This window comes from Rhinichthys klamathensis, unplaced genomic scaffold (assembly GCF_029890125.1).
Source record: "Rhinichthys klamathensis goyatoka isolate OS25496 unplaced genomic scaffold, OSU_Roscu_1.1 h1tg000819l_1, whole genome shotgun sequence".
Lineage (NCBI taxonomy): Eukaryota > Metazoa > Chordata > Actinopteri > Cypriniformes > Leuciscidae > Rhinichthys > Rhinichthys klamathensis.
In genome coordinates, this window is record NW_026607205.1 from 410,488 (window position 1) to 430,446 (window position 19,959).

Below are 19,959 nucleotides of genomic sequence, written 5' to 3' on the forward strand. Positions count from 1 at the left end.
GCACAAATTTTATTTCTCATGCCATTTATGCCCAAAATAGTTTTTGCGTGCATATGATACGCAGTTTTCGCATGCATATGATACACACTTTATGGCGTGTAATACACACGCACTCCACACCCCTAATCCTACCCAAGAGGTTTACAGTGCGTATCATATGCACGCAAAAACTATTTTTGCCGTATAAATGATACGAGAAATAAAATTAGTGCTATAGATACACACTTTCATGAGATTGTGTTGTATGTTCCCTCCAGTCCTGAGAGGCAGGCTGCAGTGATGGCCCTTTACGTCCTCCTCCGCCTCTAAATCATGGTGATGTTTGGCGAACTTCGCATATCACAAAGCTAGCACCAAGCATATTTCGCATTCGTCCATCTGTGCAAGAAGAACCCCCTTTAAGCATGCGCGATGTTTCAGATCTATGTCAAGTGTAAATGCATGAATCGGATATGGGTCACACTTCGAAGAACGTGTAAACGGACGGTAAAAAAAATCGGATATAGGCAACAAATCAGAATTGGGCATCAAGACCTGCAGTGTAAACGAGGCCATAGACACAGGTGTTCGTTATTTGCACTTGACCTACTTACGTACCGCTCGCCTCCTTTCTCTCTATCCCGTTACAGGCCGCGCTGAACCACGCTCCCCTCGCCACAACAACATAACGGCATGAACACAGATCAGTATTAACATAAGCACAGCATCAGCAGCCGAAGTAGCAACGACTGCGCAAACCCGTAGTCAAGACTCAAGACTAGGAGATAATTGATGATAATCACTCACCGAAAGCACTGTTCTGTGAAGATCAGCCTTTTGCAAAACATACAACCCTAAAGACGTGCCTACATGTCCCATGAAGAGGCGATAGACCTCCACGAGTGAGCTCACATGTTAAGGGGGTCTTTCCTCCTGAACGTGCGCTAGTGAAGTGTTCGGTTGATGGGTCTCAGGTCCAGTATCAGACGGAGTCCTCCATCCCTCTTGGGCACCACGAAATAGCAGCTGTGCACTTCCATTCTCAGAACGGGGCGTTATGTGACGGGCCCACGCCTGACGCGGTGAGATCTGCATCTGGACTGAAGAGAATACTTGTGTTGAATTATTCTCAGTAGCCAAGGTGAAACACCTGAAATAACTGTCCATGCGTCTAAAAAATTACACCGCGGCCGTATTAGTTCTATGGCCGCTGTTACCAGTCTGTAGACTGGAGCCCTGCCCCAGCCAGGCTGCCGATCGGCAAGAGCGGTGTCGTGCACGGCAGGGGAACATTGGCACTCTCGCGTTTTTCCATCGGGAGGCCACTATGGGCACGGACTGCAACTCCTCGCTGCTCGGGGCAGGACGAGTGACACAGTGTTGAGTTTATAAGGAGGAAAAAGTCCTTTGTGTGAGGGGATATGTGCTCTTATTGTGGAGCTCACACAAACAGCACACACACATTGCAAATGTCGCCTACAGGAACAGAGGGGACATGATGCCGAACACGGCGCTTGGGTGCAGATTCTGACGCAATTGTCGCGTGCGCCCGAAAGCGCCCGAAAAGTGTACGTGCGCCCGAAAGCCCAAAATGTCGTACGCAAAAAAAATGTCAGATATAAAATCCGTGCGTAATATATAAAAACCGTGCGTAGGCCAGAACCTGCGCAGAATTCACTTTATAAATCCCAGTCAGCGTAAGATTGTGCGCACATGCTTCTCCTCCCCGAAGTAACCATATAGCCTATGGAGCTTACAAACGCATAGTTTTACTATGCATATCCTCATCTGCATGTCATTTGATTATGATTATTCATCCAAGTGATAACATGTTTAACGGTACAAGACATTAGGAAAATATGAAATACGGATGTGCCGTCACATTATTAGCCTACATTAATACAAATAATTTAGTAGCCTATCCTTGCCTTGTTTTTTAATAAATAAATCAAACAGTGTAAAATAGCCTACATTTCAGAGATAAGATTTTAAGATAAATAAGTTTTTCTCACTCTTTTCCATTGCCCAAAGAGTATTTTTTATTGATAAATATTTAAATATAAATCAATAAAAAATACTCTTGCACTAAACAAGTACTATGTTGTAAACAAACATAGGCCAGCAGTTATGCAAGTTTATGACTTAAATATTGTAGTCTTGACTATAAAAAAATATTCAACATTTTCAATTATTGTCATATTGTCAACTTTTCAGTGAAGTTTAAACAGAAAAAAAAACACAAAAAAAAAAAGAAAAAAAAAAAAAGTTTTTTTTAATGATTTAGGCTATATGTAGCCTATGTTTAGCAGAGCTAGAGCGCTACTTTATGGAATAAAGTTACATTGTCAAAATAAGGGGCTTAATTTAACTTTACTCCATTTAAGCCCATCGGCAACTATAGTTGCCGCAGTGTATAGTTGTCATTTTTTGTTGACCACACACACACACACACACACACACACACACACACACACACATATATATATATATATATATATATATATATATATATATATATATATAATCATGAAGGTCTCTAGAATCATCTTACAAATCTTACAAGAGATCTATAGTTTTTTGTATACTTAGTCAAAAGTCCAAGCGGCAACTATAGTTGCCGGTGGGCAAATGCCTTGTAAGTAGGCTTTGCCTATCATGGGGAAATGGGGTATACTGTGTTAATAGGTTAATAAATCAAGGTTATTGGACTTGTTTAGTGCACAAACATAACTTTACCCTTTAAATTAAACCTCTACTGTCTGTAAGCACTGTTATTTTTGTTTTTTTTGCCATTTTGTCATTTGTTTTGTTTTTTATTGTTTGTTACTTTTTCTTCATTCTATTTATTTGTATTTATTTATTTTTATTTTTATTTTTGATACACAATGCCCTGTTGTGACTGCACTTTGTTCTGCACTATGTTCCACCACTTTAACTCTTGTGCGGTTTACAGTCGGGCTGTTTGTGGTCTCAGAGACCCCAGGAAACAAGATGTAATTTTGTAACAATTTGTTTTATTTTATTTTTTAACAAATGTAATTTTACTCAGTTTATTAATGTTTTTACTCCACATTTGGACATTTTTACTCGACAAAATTTATATAAATAAATGTAAAAAAAGTTTTTTATGTAAAATCCAGTTTTTCAATAATTTTTATGTAAAAATCAGTTTTTCAATAATGTTACATTATGATTAGAATCAAACCTGATCAGGATGTTACAAAAAGAAAATCTTTAGAGTTAATCATTTATTTCAAACATCTGTTTTTCATATAATTCAAAAAATGTAAAATGTGCCACTTCATTTATGTGTGTTCTGTGTTCTTTCTGACTTTGCAGATGAATTTTGTTCATTGACAAAAATCATTTGATTCTAATCATAATATAACATTATTGAAAAACAGATTTTTTTCCAGTACAAAAAATGCTTAAACTTTGACAAAAAAAGTAACTTTTATTGTTATAATTGTGATTTCATATTAAGTAGATATGAATACAACTGGAAAAACTTGTGAAAATATGTCTTTCATTTAGTCAAATAGCAAATAGTGGAGCTCTGCACCATCTACTGGTTAAAGTGATCATTTGTTACTTTTAAAACTGCATTTTCCAAAAGATGGGCAGAAATCTTACACTAAACCATGACAAATTATCCATGTTATCTGTGAATGAAAGTTATAAATGTGGGTCAAAAAGACCCCGGACAGCACATTGAGCACAAGGTTTAAGACAAATGGATTTGTTGTTTGTTGTGTTTTGAAATTCAAGAGATTATAAGCTAGATTCAGCTTTTTTGGGTTTGTATCAAATGTTCTTCGACTTTTATACACAATAAATTTGTTTATGAATAAAGATTGATCTGTTGAAAGCAGTTATTTTGAGATAGATGGCAAATGTTCTCCTCCTATTCATATTTGACATTGACAGGAGGCATACAACATTTGCCCACCGGCAACTTTATTTGCCAAACAATCAAATACAATTTTCAAGAAAAAAAACCTGGGGAAAATAAATGCAGAACATGTTCACAGAACACTATTAACACGACTATATGAAACCATTCAGAACAATTTGGGCACAAATAGGTAAACTTAGTTAATGACAGCAACATGTGGTTTTAGTAATTACTTTGGTACTTTGAAGAAGCAGTAGAGCAGCTTTTTTATATTACAAACAGTGTTTTAATTTGGAACCTGAAATCTAGTGTAGCTCAAATTAAAATCTGTGTGTATTAATGAGTTTGTCCACAAGGTGTCAACACTGACACGAGCCGCTGCTTTCACACACACACACACACACACACACAGTCAGAAGAGAAACGGAGGAGCCTGGAGGACAAGAACAACACGCTGCAGTAAATCTGCTGTTTCAAACTGTTAGTACATTCATTGTATTAATTACCAGGTAAAATATAATTAAAAGGTGTGGTTAAACTCTGAATAAATCAGATTTATTAAATGTACGCGCGTAAAACTCAGCTCGTGCTGACTGGATGATCACATGACAATTTGTGAAGGTTATGAATTGTGTTGAGCGATATTTTATGTAATGAACGGATGAAACCTGGTAGACACAAGATGTAACACAATATAAGCAACTGAGGCCCCATCCACACTACTGCGTTTAGAAACGGATAATTAAAACGAATACGATCTCCGTCCACACCAGTGTTTTAGCTGCGTATTAGAATTGATCTCCGTCCACATTAAAACAACTGAAAACGCGGATCACATGACCATTCACCAACACTGGGCATGCGCGCGCCGGTGTAAACACAACTTCATTGATAAAATGATCCCACCATGCTCTGGGTTAACCCCAAACCGACGCTCCATGTACGGTCAACGCCGCCGCTGCACACGGGAATTGTCACAGATCGCTGGAATAATAGCTTGACTCCGGTGCATGTAGGCAGTTATAGCGGTGTAAAATGCAGAATTTACTTGTACAACAGCTGCTAGCAAAGATATACGCCATGACTGATGACACCCAATCATAGAGCCGAGCGTGAGCCTCTACTACGTCATCGTTTTGTCCATCGTGTAAGTCCTCCGTTTTGTCCCGTCTACACTAAAACCAGTGGTGTAGTCTACGTGATACGCAGGTATACTCCGTATACCCACTAGAAAATGTCAAGGATTTCCGTATGCCCTCTAGGAAATGTCAAAGATCTCCGCATACCCTCTTTAAAAAACGTGAGGATTCGTAACAACATCGTTTTGTGAATGAACTTTCATTCATAAATTCACCCCGCCGCCCGCCCGCCGTGACGTCTGTGTTTGCGCAGCGACACGGATCGAATCGCGGAATCCAGCAACAAAATAATGTAACTTAGCTGTAAAGCATAACGTCACGCAATTTGGCCATTTTTGAATGAACAAATCAAAAGTAATGATACAGTTAATCAAATCTCGATATGTACTAAGTGTCTATGAATATTAAAGCATGTTCTGCGTGTTTCTGTGAATGAGCGCTCAATGTGTGCTCTACTACACACTGAAGCGCGCGTGACACGTGAAGCCTTACCAATTTATACTTCTGCGTCGGGTGCGCGCAGTAGGTACGGCGTAGCATACGCACAGACGCGTACCATACGCCGTACCCTTCGCCGTAACCTGACGCGCACCTCCTCAAAAATGTAACTACACGTCGCGACGACGCGGACCGCAAGATCTGTGATTGGTCGGCTTGGTAGCATCGCGTTTCCTCCTATGCATTTCCGGCGTGTTCTTCTGCACCGCCCGCCATTTTTAAATTCTAAGTACAGCGAAACTGTTAAAAAAACTAAAAATGTACCTTTTCCACCTCTATAAGCTCCAACTCCAACATGATCTGCTCTCTTTCAGTCGACATTGCTTGTAGTAACCTAAACTCAAAACAGCCGCGAGGAATCTTCTTCTTCTTGCCGCGAGGAATCTAAACACAGTGGAACATTAAAACCCTCCGCCGCCAACTAGTTTCGGCGCTGTACTGCAGAGCAACGCAGACCTAAACGCAGAAGTATAAATGCTCATGACGGCGTCGCCTACGTGCGTAGCCTACGCCGTACACTACGGCGTACACTCGACGCAGAAGTATAAATTGGCCTATACTCGACGCGTCCGCAAGAGCGCGAAGGTGCGCGCGGCAAAAACGACGTCATTGCGGTGTGGGCGGTCGTGCGCGAGACCCCATTTCGCCTGGCGGTGTGCACGGCACTTTTTGTAACATCGCGCGCGGCGCCGCATCCGAAGATGAACGACTTCGAGCCGAATCTGGCCGAACTGGTACGTCTGTACCAGCATGTTTATGATCCTTCTATACACAGAGACATTTGCATTGATGGGCGACCATAAAAGCCTCTCATTTTGTGAATAGGAACACATTTGCATTAAGCACCCAGTTTGCACTTGTCTAATCTGCTTACATTTATAAAATAAGCCTACAATAGCAGAAGTAAGCCCTGCTGATGAAATTAAGGTTTAAACACTCTTCAATAAGGCTTCAGTTGTTTAACGAGTTTGTACAAGAAAGTACAATACACCTATTGCATTTATTACTCTTTTAATATGAATCAGCTATTAATAAACTACTAATAAACATAAACGGCAAACTACTTCTTCACTGCTGATTCCTGGTGGTTTAGAGGAGAATTACTCCGAGTCGCCCCCTGTCGTTTCACAGAATAGCACAACGGCGAGCGCGTCAAGTATAAACGCCTCGTCCGTTTGGAGAGGTGCGCGCGCAGTCAGCGGAGACTCGCGCTCGTGCGGACGCGTCGAGTATAAACAAGGCTTGACGCGTTGTGTTATCAGCGTCTATGAGGAGGACATGCTCACATTTGAACTTCATCGCAGAGCTTTAATGAGAGTCACATCACAAGAATTTTACCATTTCATTTGATAAAACTATCGTCATTCATTCGTATCATATACACACACTCACAAACTAGTCTTTATGACAACCTGTCAAAATCAAAGTTTTGTATAACTTGATGAAAATATAACAGAAATATATTACTATTGCACAGTAGAGTATACTTCAAGTAGGCCTAATAATAATAATAATAATAATAATAATAGTTTATTAAAACACACAGAAGCTCAAATGTCTTTAATTAACAACCCACCAAAATAAAAGTTTGTAGAGAGAAATAAAGTAACCCGAGGGAATTATGAAAGAAATTGCATAGTAAGATGTACTTTTTTAAAATAATAATAATCAAATCTATTAAAACATAATTTTAAAGGAATATCACACACGTTTTTAAAAAGTACATTTTTATTTGTGCTTATAATGTTTAAGTCTTTTAATTGTCAGCTGATAAAACCTGTGCTTCAGGGACCATATTCATATAACATCTAAGGCTAAATGTAGCTCTTAACTGGCTGAGTTAGATGGCGATTAACACTAAAAAGTAGAAAATTAGGTGGCGGCGGCGGCGGGGGGGGGGGGGGGGTCGGGGGTTGGGCTGGTATATCACAGTATACTCAAAACTAGACTACACCACTGGAACTAACCATGAGCAACACATTTGTTACTGTATATCTTAGTTAATAATACAACTGTTAATTGTTTATTCATGTTATGTCACAGTCAGTGCATTAACTAATGATAACAAATACAACTTTTGATTTCAATGTTTTAGTAAATGCTGAAATTAATATTAACTAAACTAAGATTAATAAATGCTGTAAGTGCAGTTCATTATTAGCTAATGCTAACTAATTTAACTAATGAAACCTTACTGTAAAGTGTTACTGATTCATGATAGCTAACACTGTCTTTCATGCATACATTAAATTTACAACATCAACAAAACTAAAAATTAGTTTTCCATAAAATTATTAATTTTACCTTCTTGATTCTAACTGTTTTGTTTGGTAAAGTAAATAATATTTAGTAATATTATCATAATTTCCCTATTTTCATTTGATGTGTTATGCATTCTAATAATTGTAAAAAACATATTTTCTTAGAATGCCAAGGAAAGAAAGAATAAAAAATCAAAAATCAAGGAACTCTATGATGCAGCCAAAGGAACCATCCCTCTCACAAGTTGGCTGAATGGAGAGAATAAAAATGCAGGTACTGTTAAATTAAATATTTAAAAAAATTAGTGCCCTTTTTTGTCCCTCCGCCCCTGCCCCAGAGGAGGTCTGTGCACGCCACTGCATGTAGTGACATCATGTCAGAATCACATGTAATAAAAAAAATCTAACTTTATCATTATGAAGATAAACAAGTTGTATTTTAGTACTCACTATCAAGCTAGCATATTGATATCGGTAAAGTTTAAAATATATATTTATTGATTCGCTAACGAGCTAGTTATCTATAAGGCAAAGCTAAAAACAGGTTGCATGATACACGTTTTTCCATTGCCATCATTTACACTGTGATGAAGATGAATTTCGTGAAAGATTCATAACATATATGGTGTTCTGCATGTAAGAGTTTCCATGATGAAAGCATTGTTGACTCTGATGAGGACTACACTCCAGAGACAAGTACCGCATCGTCAGCTCGAGGACAGATAAATCGTTGTTTATCCAAAGACTTTTTTTTCATTACCTTATCTAGTAACGTTACTGTCTTCCTTTTTTTGGCTGGTTTGCCTTCGCGAACTGCATATGTGAATTTTGATTGGTCTTTCTCTGCCATTGTTTTGCTATTCCTAGGTTCCCTGCCTCTTGAATTCCTCAAATCAAACGGGTACGCGCAAGTGGGCAGGTCCTGTGTGGCAAAAGGGTGGTTGCCATGGTTGCGAGAGAGTGACAGTCGCCTAAGCCAATCCTTTGTTTCGTCCCGGAAGGAAATAATGAGCTGTGTTTAGTGCAGATTAAACGGTCTAGAGTCACTCGATTTTTATACTCTTTTTATCAGAGTACTTGCATTTTAATTATGCATTGATATAAATAGAAAGTTAAAACAAATTTGGAAAAAAGTTTTTATAAAATTTCTACCTACAATACCTTTAATGATTGACATCAATTGTAATTCATGGGAATGCAAACAAAAGCTAGCATTAATTACTTGAATATAAACAGTGTTGCATTGAGCTATATTAACTTTTGAACTATGTCCAGAGGCATCAGGAAACAGAAAAGTAAAGAAAAGAAAGTAAGTAGAGAAAGTAAACCTGTGTCTTTAAGCATTCAGTCGTCATTATAGAGCTCCTCCCCTTCACAGAGAACTGATATAAATAACAGCGATGAAACTAAAACTAAAAGCTGTAGAGATATTTTCTGATCAACACATCTGCACTGAAAGGTAGGATTAAACGTACAGAACTGCCTATTAACATGAAAAAAAATGCAATTAGCATTATTGTTAAATTACACAGTTTTATAAATAAACTGCCAATAATGCTTTATATGTATACCATTGATAAATAAATGACACTATATTTAGACTACAGCTTTTTAACACATCCAAATCTCAAATTACAGCTAAGATGAAACTGATTGTATCCATAACCTGGTTTCTGTCTTTCTGCAATGCGGTTGCAGTCGGTTTACAGGTAATTATCACTATGAAAATATAATTGCATATTGTTTTGGCTGTTGCTCTGTATGTTCAGAATAGACTGAAATAATATTAGGACAAGAGAACTAGTGCTACAGTTGATTCAACCAACAATCAGTCTTTCTGTCAGTATTTAAATATGAAAAGCCTCAATGCACAGAGGGAATTTTCTGTTTGCAACGTGCGCTTTGGGGTCACCGAAAACGCGCGTTTTATAATAACAAAAATGGCCGTTGAAAACGTGTGTTTTGACTAGGACAAAACGCACGCTTTTGACGTGTAAACAGTTAAACCAAACAGGCAGTACAAACGTGTGTGAAGTTTCCAACCAGGCGAAAAGGACGCGTGAAATACGAGTTATAATCAGTTTGAACGGGTCAGTGTCAGCTGCTGAAGGCTTGGGTCTAACCATTTCTGTGGGCTTAGGGGGATTTAGCTACTGTTCATAGACTAGGCTACCACCATTTAACATGCCATAGATCAGGATATTCAGGCTATCTATTTTGTCCTTTTTTGTAGAACTTATAGAAATAATATATTTAAATTGCAGTTTTATCAAAATTTAGATATAAATAAAATTGCCTTGTTTTTTTTCGCTTATGCCTTTGTCCCTATGTGGTTTAGGTCTCTTGTATTATCATTAAACCCAAGCAAAACAGCATGGAATTATCGATGGAAAATTTTACAGAGGAGGGGATTATTTATAATTGGTGAGTTATTATAATCCAATAGTTATCATTTAAGTTTAAAAAAGAAAGAGAGAAAACACACCGTTTTTTATTTTCCAATTGTAATTTTGGTAACATTTTACAAAAAGGTTTCATACATTATTTAAGTACATTAGTTCACATGAATTAATAATTAACTGCACTTCTACATGTTAATTTCAACCTTAACTAATATTTATTAAAATCAAAACTTGTTGTTAACATTACTTAATGCACTGCGAACTAACAGGGTAAAAGGGTACACTTCTCAGATTAGTAAAGTAAAACAAAGTTGTTAAAGTAGTTTAAGTTTATGAACATTTTAAATGAATACAATACATAATGTTGTTTTTATATATATAGCCTATATATATTAGGCCTGTAGCGGCGCGTCGATGACGTCGACGCTTCGACGTCAAAAATTCGTCGACGTCATATTTTTTTGTCGACGCTTCTTTATTTATTTATGTATTTATTTTTTTGCACCGTTCCCGGCGGTACAGCTCGCCACACACACGTGGGAGACCGAAACATTGCAGAATCGAGGACGAAACAGCAGCCTCTTCACAGAATTCACAACAAAGCCATGCAAAAGTGCCAACAAAAGAAAAAGTCCTAAAAAACCCCAGCACGCAATAAATCATCGAAGGTATGGGAATACTTCAAATTTAGTCCCAAACGTAAAGGTGTCGTTATTTGCGCTCTTTGTCAAATGGAGTTGACATCCCAAGTCTCCCGCATAGTGATAGCGGCTCCCTGATGACCGCAAATTAGTTAAAATCTCCCGGAATCTAGGAGATATATCCAGCTGCAGACCCGCAGCACCACCAGTTTCAGAACCCCAGTGCCAGAACCCCAGCGCCAGAACCGGAAGTGAGGGAGGGGCGGAATTATTTACAATGACACAAGCATGGTTATTTTTGCAAGTATTTAAAAATATTTAAAATTGTTGCACCTTTTAAATAATATTTAGGGTATATTTTTATTACACAGTGAGTCACTGCTCGTTGTATGAACTATAACTGGTATGTGACAAATAAAGAGCAAGACAGCGCTGGTGTTGTTTGAAGACGTGAGAGTGCGCGCGCGCGGCCAGGGCTCTCTCTCTCTCTCTGCTCTGCCCTGTCATGCGCAGCAGTCATTCTATTCTACATCACTCACCGATCAAAATAGGCTTTGGCGGGACAAAAATTTGCTTTGGCGACCGCCAAAAAGCGGACGATCTGACGGGTTTTAGAAGATTTAATACAACCTGAAACTAAAAAACAGACCCGACCTCTATTTGAGACCGGACTTATATTTACCCAGGCCTGCAGCCACACCAGGCGTGTAAAGAGACAATCGTCTATTTGGGACTCGGCTATTATTTGAAGTACGGTACATTTTTATGGTTTCTTTTAAAACAATGCTGGATTTTCTCTCTCTTTTTAGATTTTTGACATTATTTTACATAAAGAAAAATGCATGCTGCACATGTTCTTGTGAAATAAAGTATATTTTATATAAAATGACCATAAGTTTCAAGCATTATTTTTCACCATCATGATCAGGAAGTAACTCTCATAATTCAATGAAACGGATAACTATATAGAATTATATTACACAAAATCAATGTTTTAAAATGCTTATTGTACTATACCTAGGCTTAATGTATCATTATAATACGTATAAAGTATGACGTTTCGTGTGTAATAATGCCGTTTCGTGTCTAAGCAAATTACGCTCCAAAACGTTAGGTGGCGTTACTCGGTTTAGAACGTAAGCTCCGCCCCTCACTTCCGGTCCTGGCGCTGGGGTTAGAACGTAAGCTCCGCCCCTTACTTCCGGTTCTGGCGCTGGGGTTCTGAAACTGGTGGTGCTGCGGGTCTGCAGCTGGATACTATTGGAATCTAGAGCTCGCGAGCTCCAAACCGTGTAGCGCGCGCAGCGAGGGAGAGAGCGAGAGACCTTGCGCGTGTGTGTGCAAATGTGCGTGTGTGCCTTATGAAGCGCATGTAAACCCCACCCCCGTCAACAAAACCGAAAAATCAGTCCGGATGTTTTTTATGAGCACTGAAAACATTAAAATGAGCACCACATCCAAGTGTGATAGGGCTCATTTGAGTAGCCTACCAAACATTTTACAGTGTAGATACTCTGTAAGAACCAGATCAAAATTGTTGTGCATTGAATGTGCACTCCTGCAATTTCCATGTTACAAAAAAGAATCGTTCAATTAGTCGTTAGATTAGTCGACTAATCGATAAAATAATCGAAAGACTAATCGTTTAATTAATAATCGTTTACCCCAGCCCTAATATATATACACTCACCTAAAGGATTATTAGGAACACCATACTAATACTGTGTTTGACCCCCTTTCGCCTTCAGAACTGCCTTAATTCTACGTGGCATTAATTCAACAAGGTGCTGAAAGCATTCTTTAGAAATGTTGGCCATATTGATAGGATAGCATGTTGCAGTTGATGGAGATTTGTGGGATGCACATCCAGGGCGCGAAGCTCCCGTTCCACCACATCCCAAAGATGCTCTATTGGGTTGAGATCTGGTGACTGTGGGGGCCATTTTAGTACAGTGAACTCATTGTCATGTTCAAGAAACCAATTTGAAATGATTCAAGCTTTGTGACATGGTGCATTATCCTGCTGGAAGTAGCCATCAGAGGATGGGTACATGGTGGCCATAAAGGGATGGACATGGTCAGAAACAATGCTCAGGTAGGCCGTGGCATTTAAACAATGCCCAATTGGCACTAATGGGCCTAAAGTGTGCCAAGAAAACATCCCCCACACCATTACACCACCACCACCAGCCTGCACAGTGGTAACAAGGCATGATGGATCCATGTTCTCATTCTGTTTACGCCAAATTCTGACTCTACCATCTGAATGTCTCAACAGAAATCGAGACTCATCAGACCAGACAACATTTTTCCAGTCTTCAACTGTCCAATTTTGGTGAGCTCTTGCAAATTGTAGCCTCTTTTTCCTATTTGTAGTGGAGATGAGTGGTACCCGGTGGAGTCTTCTGCTGTTGTAGCCCATCCGCCTCAAGGTTGTGCGTGTTGTGGCTTCACAAATGCTTTGCTGCATACCTTGGTTGTAACGAGTGGTTATTTCAGTCAAAGTTGCTCTTCTATCAGCTTGAATCAGTCGGCCCATTCTCCTCTGACCTCTAGCATCAACAAGGCATTTTCGCCCACAGGACTGCCGCATAATGGATGTTTTCCCCTTTTCACACCATTCTTTGTAAACCCTAGAAATGGTTGTGCGTGAAAATCCCAGTAACTGAGCAGATTGTGAAATACTCAGACCAACAACCATGCCACGCTCAAAATTTGCTTAAATTACCTTTCTTTCCCATTCTGACATTCAGTTTTAAGTTCAGGAGATTGTCTTGACCAGGACCACACCCCTAAATGCGTTGAAGCAACTGCCATGTGCTTGGTTGTAGAGCCCTGCACGGGCCTCAAATCTAGGCCCTAGCCCGGCCCTGCCCCGAGACGCTCAGGCCCTAGCCCGGCCCGTGTCCGACAGCTCATCAGAATGATCAGCCCGAGTCCGACCCGAGCCCGAAAAAAAAAAAAAAAAAAAAAAAAAAAATAAACAGCCTGACCTATGTTGCAGTCAGTAAACCAGATATATTTTGTTTTCAATGGCAAAGTATTTACCGGTAAGTTTATTTTCATTTCTTTATACAGTTAATTAAGAAAAAACAACAACAAAAATTTATGACGACCAAGCAGCCGACAGCGAGTTAAACATGTTTGATCCATTGATTGATTTAGCCTCTCAAATCAACACTTTACTTGGCTACAATAAAATCCATAGATATAAAACAACTTAAGCATATCACACAGACAGTTAACGTTAGTTTAAACGTTTATTGTCATTTTTGAAAAGCTGAGGCAAACTGCTCTGCTGCTCAGTCGCAACAGCGCTCGCAAACTAAATGAATTTATAATATAGGCTACAATACAGAGAATGCAATCTAAACAAATCAAATAAATTACATTAAAAACAAACATGCAGGTTATCTTACCTCAAAAATCAAGTCTTCACTACAGAACATGGCCATTTCCAATAGTTTCCAACAGACTCATGAAAATAAAGTCCAATCAAACAAAAAACAACCTCCTCCTAACATGGCTAAGAACAGTCTCAGAGCATCGTGAAGAAAAAGCACAGCATCCACAGTGGAAGGTTTTAATCCAGTCGTACTTTTTCCAGCTGCGCTGAAGTCACGCTCGCTGCCATAGCGGGACACTAGAACGAGCCGGTCGCGCGAATCTCAGATCGCGCCGCCGGGAAACCTGTGTGTGTGTGCGTGAGCATGAGCAGACTGTCATGTGTCAGTCATATGTCAGTGTGATAGGCTATAAAACGTCTTTCTATGTTTGCTTTTCAATCGTCATCTTCTCATGTTTTATTTTAATTAATGTCTAAAATAGGCTATAAAAAAGATAAGCCTAAAACAGGCCCGAGGCCCGGCCCGCGTGTGAACTATGACGTGAAAATTGGCCCGAAGCCCGGCCCTAGGAGCATAAATAAGTCGGGGCCCGTCGGGCTCGGGCTGAAATGCAGGCCTCTACTTGGTTGATTAGATTATTGCATTAATGAGAAATTAAACAGGTGTTCCTAATAATCATTTAGGTGAGTGTATATTTTTTTTTTTACAAATCATTTTCAACCCTAAAACTTCAAGAAAACCAATGTTAAATATCTGGACAAGTTCTGGGCCAGATTTTAGGTTGATCTCTAAATAAATGAGCTTTAGGAAAGATTGTATTGTGCGCAGTACCAAACCTTTCCACTAGATGACATCCAGACTCCACCGATGAGATCTGAACCTTATATTTCCATACTGATCCAAATATGTATGAAGTAGACATCCTATTCAGAAATAGTTAGGGCAGTAATGCTAATATTTGATTTGAATTCAATCTCTAAAACACATATAAAAATGTACTGAAAGAATCAAAGCCCGATTTATAGTTTTTCGGACTTTTCGGAGTGATTAGCGCAGCATCCGAGAAGCGCCGTTCTGTCAACAAAACCAACGTGACTAACTAGCTAGTAGCGATCGTGATTCGTGATCATGGCTGACTTTGAGGAATTGCCAGAGGATTTTTATTTGGTATCAAACCAAGATACAGAACCATATCGTTTTGAGCCAGAATACACAGATGAGGAGTTACAAACTTTGGAAGCTGGTAGACAAGATGACGAACAGAATGAGGTCGAGGAGAAAATCAGAACGAACACGGACTGGTGGTGTAAATGTGGAAAATGCCAACCTATGCCGACAGAAACCGAGTGATTTGCATGATTAGGCACTCGGTTTCTGTCGGCACAGGTTGGCATGTTCCACATTTACACCACCAGTCCGTGTTCATTCTGATTTTCTCCTCGACCTCATTCTGTATATTGTAAATTGTATTGTAAGGTTTAGAAGTGGAGTTCATATTTCATATTGGAAAGTTGTAATGCTTAGAATTTAATATGATTTATGTTTGAGTTAATTTACTAGAAGTATATTTACAATGTTTAGTCAGTTCGGCAGACGCAGACGTCACGTTCAGCACACGAACGAGTGATGTGGCAGACGCAGACGTCACGTTCATTGAGACGAGTGCGTGCTACAAAGTTACATTTTTGAGCCTATCGGAACGCCATATTTTTATGGATTTCTCACATACGCCGTAGCCACGTCGCCGCCAGTCTGTCGTCTGCCGTCTCTATTAGTGTTGTCAAAATATTCGGTACTTCGGTACCAAGTCGGTACTAAAAAAATTAAAACGTCACGGTACCAAGTCCCGGTGGTACCGAGTACCCAGTCAAACCCGGTTCTGGATGCGCATGCATGCACGAAGGGCGTGAAGTTGCGTCCGCTTCATGAAAGCGCTGAGATATGGCGAGCGGCGGCGCTGCTGATGTGGTGTCTGTGTATATTAAACTGCAAAACGACTATTTAAATATGAACCCTTCATGGTCTGCTTGTCTCTGTGTGAATGAACGGCGCAGACGCGCGGTTTCATTAAACGTTACCTCACACACACACACACACACACACACACCCACACACACTGAAGCACGAGTGACGCTCGCGCTGTTTTCAGTCTCTGCTGCCTCACGATATGATGACATGATTCACGATTCCATTCATCTCCGAGAGTCACTTCATGAGCATTTTACTTAACCGTTTCATTTGAGAAAAACTATCGTCATATCATACATGCACAGAAACTCAAAGGTCTTCACGGCAACCCGTCAAAATAAAAGTTTGGTTTAACTTAAAGAAATTGACAGAAATAATTATATTAGGCTACTGTACAATAGATTTAACTACGTCTCCATTAATTCAAGATACTACTACTACTAATAATAATGTGTGCATAGAAGATTGCTTATTTTTCACTTGACTTTTTTTATAAGCAATATTTCTCAATATCATCAATATTTTCGTTTAAACAGCATGTAGCCTTCAATGCTTTCATACATTTACCATCATAAATAATAAAGTCATTGAATTGAATTTAATATATACATATTTTTTTCAAATAGTTAAATAAATTATAAAAAAAAAATAGTTCAAACTGATTTTGCTGTGGTACCGAAATTGGTACCGAGAACCGTAACATTTTAATGGTATCGGTACCGACTACTGGAATTTTGGTACCGTGACATCCCTAGTCTCTATCAATCCCATTCAAAAATAGACACGGACTGATGGCGACGGAAGGGTAGACTGCTCCTTCTCCTTCTTCAGGGTAGTCTTAGAAATGTCACTTTTCACTCGCCATAGCCGAGAACTGTTGGGCAGAGTCCTCGACCGCGCCGCCGAAGAGGCCAGCCTGGGACATGGGGGAGTTGAGGAAGCGGGTTCGCTCAGCCTCGCGCATATCAACCAGGTTAAGCCACCACTACCACACTCAGAAATACACAGGCAGATTGTCTTTAGAAAGACGTGCCGCGTACACACTCTTTTTGTGAGAGAAAAGCTTGCAGCAGTGCTGAAGCGCTGAAACACACACACTGTTCAGTTCAGCAGGCGGGAATGTGAAACTCGCTGGAACTCGCCATCACTCGGCTCGTTTTGTAATACTCGAAGTTGATAGGCTTTCTAAGCGAAACCCCATTTCGTCGTCATTCGACGTAACTCGAAGTGACTAAGAAAGGGAACTAGAGTTTGCTCAGTGAGTAATTAAAAGTTATCTGACGGTGTCAACGTAATGTTCATTTTTATATTTTCATCATCTTTAGGATTTTTAGGATTCTTACTGATATCTTGTAATTTCATCAAACAGCATGAAATGTCTTAAATTATCCTACAAATCATCACAGAATTCAGTCCACTGTTAATACAAATATTAAAAGTGAAATTAGGACACATTTTTTGATAAAAAACATTTTGCAACATCTGCATCTGCTCACCATAACAGTGACATATTCACCCATATTCACTTAAAAATTATAGTTAAGTTTCATTGAATGATGATGGGGATGTGCTAATACATCTTTTACCAGGGTCAGTTGTAATACTATTAAAAAAACATGGACATCAGTTTATTTTTTTGTATGTGTACTATTTTTGTTAATCAAATTGGCTTGTCCGCAATTATTTGCATACCATCTTTCAACCCCTTCTCCCAAATCCACTTATATTTCATTTAATTAGTGCGTGTGTGAGTGTGTGTGTCTGTCTGTCTCTCTGAGTCCATTCTATATAAATACACAGACAGACAATTTCACACCTTAATATCTTTCAACCATATTATGTATATATTTATTTGCAGATTAGGACGACTGAGACCAAAACTTCCCTCAATCAATATGGTCTCGAAGAAAATGGGATTGGTAAAAATCATTATCCTATCCTCAAATGGTGGTTCTTTTCGAACTTTTGTGTTTTGTATGCATAAGCAAAACATAGCTTTAATTTAAAATTAAATTATTTTATCTGTCATTAATAACAGAAAACAGAACATCAATAATAAGCCTTAAATATGGTGATTTGTGTTATTTAACAGAACTTCGTGAGCTTCGTGAGCTCCGGATTGTCCTGGTTGGAAAGACCGGCGTTGGGAAAAGTGCCACTGGAAACACCATCCTGGGAGAAGAAGTCTTCAAATCCTATATTTCATCTTCATCTGTAACCCGAGACTCTGAAAAGAGATTTAGGATTATTAATGGAAGAAAGATTTCAATTATTGACACTCCTGGTGTTTTTGACACAAGTTTGAGTAAAGAAGAGGTAGAGAAAGAAATTAAGATGTGTATATCTTATTCTGCTCCTGGTCCACATGCCTTTCTGATTGTTCTTAAATTGGAAAGATACACAGAAGAAAATGCAAAAGCAATAGAATACATTGAAAAATTATTTGGTAAGAAGGCATTAAATTACGCCATAGTACTCTTCACTCATGCAGATCAACTAAGAGGCCAGGACATTAAAACATTTGTGCGCAGTAGTCCAGAATTACGAGAATTTGTCCAGAGATGCGGGGGACAATATTTTGGGATTGATAATACGAAGCAGGATTCAGAACAGGTTATGCGGCTGCTACACAAGATTGATCAAATGGTTCTTGATAATGGTGGAGAATATTACACTAATGACATGCTTCAGGAGGCAGAGAGAGCGATTGAGGAAGAGAAACAACGGATCCTGAAAGCGAATGAAGAACAACGAAAGAGGGAAATGGAGGCTCTAAAGTACAAGTTTCAAGAGGAAGAACTAGAGAAAATGCGAGTAGAATTAGCAAAGTATCAAGAGGAAAGGGCAAGAATGCAAGCTGAGCAAAACAACGGTTTCCTTCAGAAACTAGTAAAGGTGGTTAAGGATGTCGTCAATTTGTTTTCAATATAAATGTTTAGTTTCATTCTATTATTCCAATGTATGATCTTCACTAAGATATCTCAGTACAAGAGCAGAGGTTTTAAAACTATTTTGTTTAGATTTTTTGTTTCTTTTTATTAAATAAATGTTTTGTCATTTATAATGTCTCCTATTTTTTTGTACAGCTGTAAACATTGCACTTTTAATTATTTTTGTTACTATGTGAATATAGTCATACTGTGATAGTTGGTGTCTTTTTTAGTTTTTTTTTTTCTTTCAGTTTGAATATGGAATTTAATTTTTATGTAGCATATGCAACAGTTACATACATACGTTTTTTTTTTTTTTTTTTAAGACACATAGGCTATCTTTTGCTTTCATTAATGTTCTCATCTCATCTTAGGCGATTGTGTCTCTGCACCAGCGGTTATCTAAAGCTTGACCAGAAATATTCTGCATCGCTGAACTGATGGATCCAATGAATGATCTGAGTCAAGTTAACAATAAACTATAGTATAGTAGAAAACAGAATAGTGTTTGCACATGCAGCAGCTCTTCATGATATAGTTCAGCTCTGCCGTAGCTCTAACCATTTCTATTGACATGTCAAATTAGTTTTAATGTAGAAATGACAGATTTATTTGTTTGTTTGTTAATGACACTTTCACAGCGAGTCATTGAAAAATCTGTTCTTCCCCAGAACTAATAACAGTAATCATGGCAATAAGTGCTTTGCTTTTAGAGAGAAAAGTGCTCTTTCAAATAGTGACATGTGGACTTTACAAATCCATCCAGTCCATATTTCATATGAATAACACAAATATGCTTGAGACAACTTCACAACATGATGCCAGTTTCTTGCCTATTGTCATGCATTGATGCACAGATCACTTGTTCTCTTTCTGATTCTGAAAAATGATTTAAGCCT

The 19,959-nt window shown here is 38.7% G+C and overlaps 1 protein-coding gene across 1 annotated transcript; it reads left to right on the forward strand.

Moving 5' to 3' along the window:
• Positions 1-9,187: 9,187 nt before the first annotated feature.
• On the forward strand, positions 9,188-19,061 carry LOC130078130 (GTPase IMAP family member 7-like). The gene is made up of 4 exons (XM_056243641.1): positions 9,188-9,231; positions 9,411-9,481; positions 17,989-18,049; positions 18,223-19,061. Exons 2-4 carry the CDS (start codon positions 9,416-9,418, stop codon positions 19,059-19,061), a joined length of 966 nt encoding a protein of 321 aa, XP_056099616.1. The 5' UTR covers positions 9,188-9,231; positions 9,411-9,415.
• Positions 19,062-19,959: the final 898 nt, after the last annotated feature.

What these genes read in the sequence shown, in the direction of transcription:
- LOC130078130 (XM_056243641.1), top strand. Translation starts at nt 9,416, where the DNA reads ATGAAACTGATTGTATCCATAACCTGGTTTCTGTCTTTCTGCAATGCG. An exon ending in CGGTTGCAGTCGGTTTACAG is followed by an intron (nt 9,482 to 17,988) that starts GTAATTATCACT and finishes ATTTATTTGCAG; the next exon opens with ATTAGGACGACTGAGACCAA. An exon ending in TCTCGAAGAAAATGGGATTG is followed by an intron (nt 18,050 to 18,222) that starts GTAAAAATCATT and finishes GTTATTTAACAG; the next exon opens with AACTTCGTGAGCTTCGTGAG.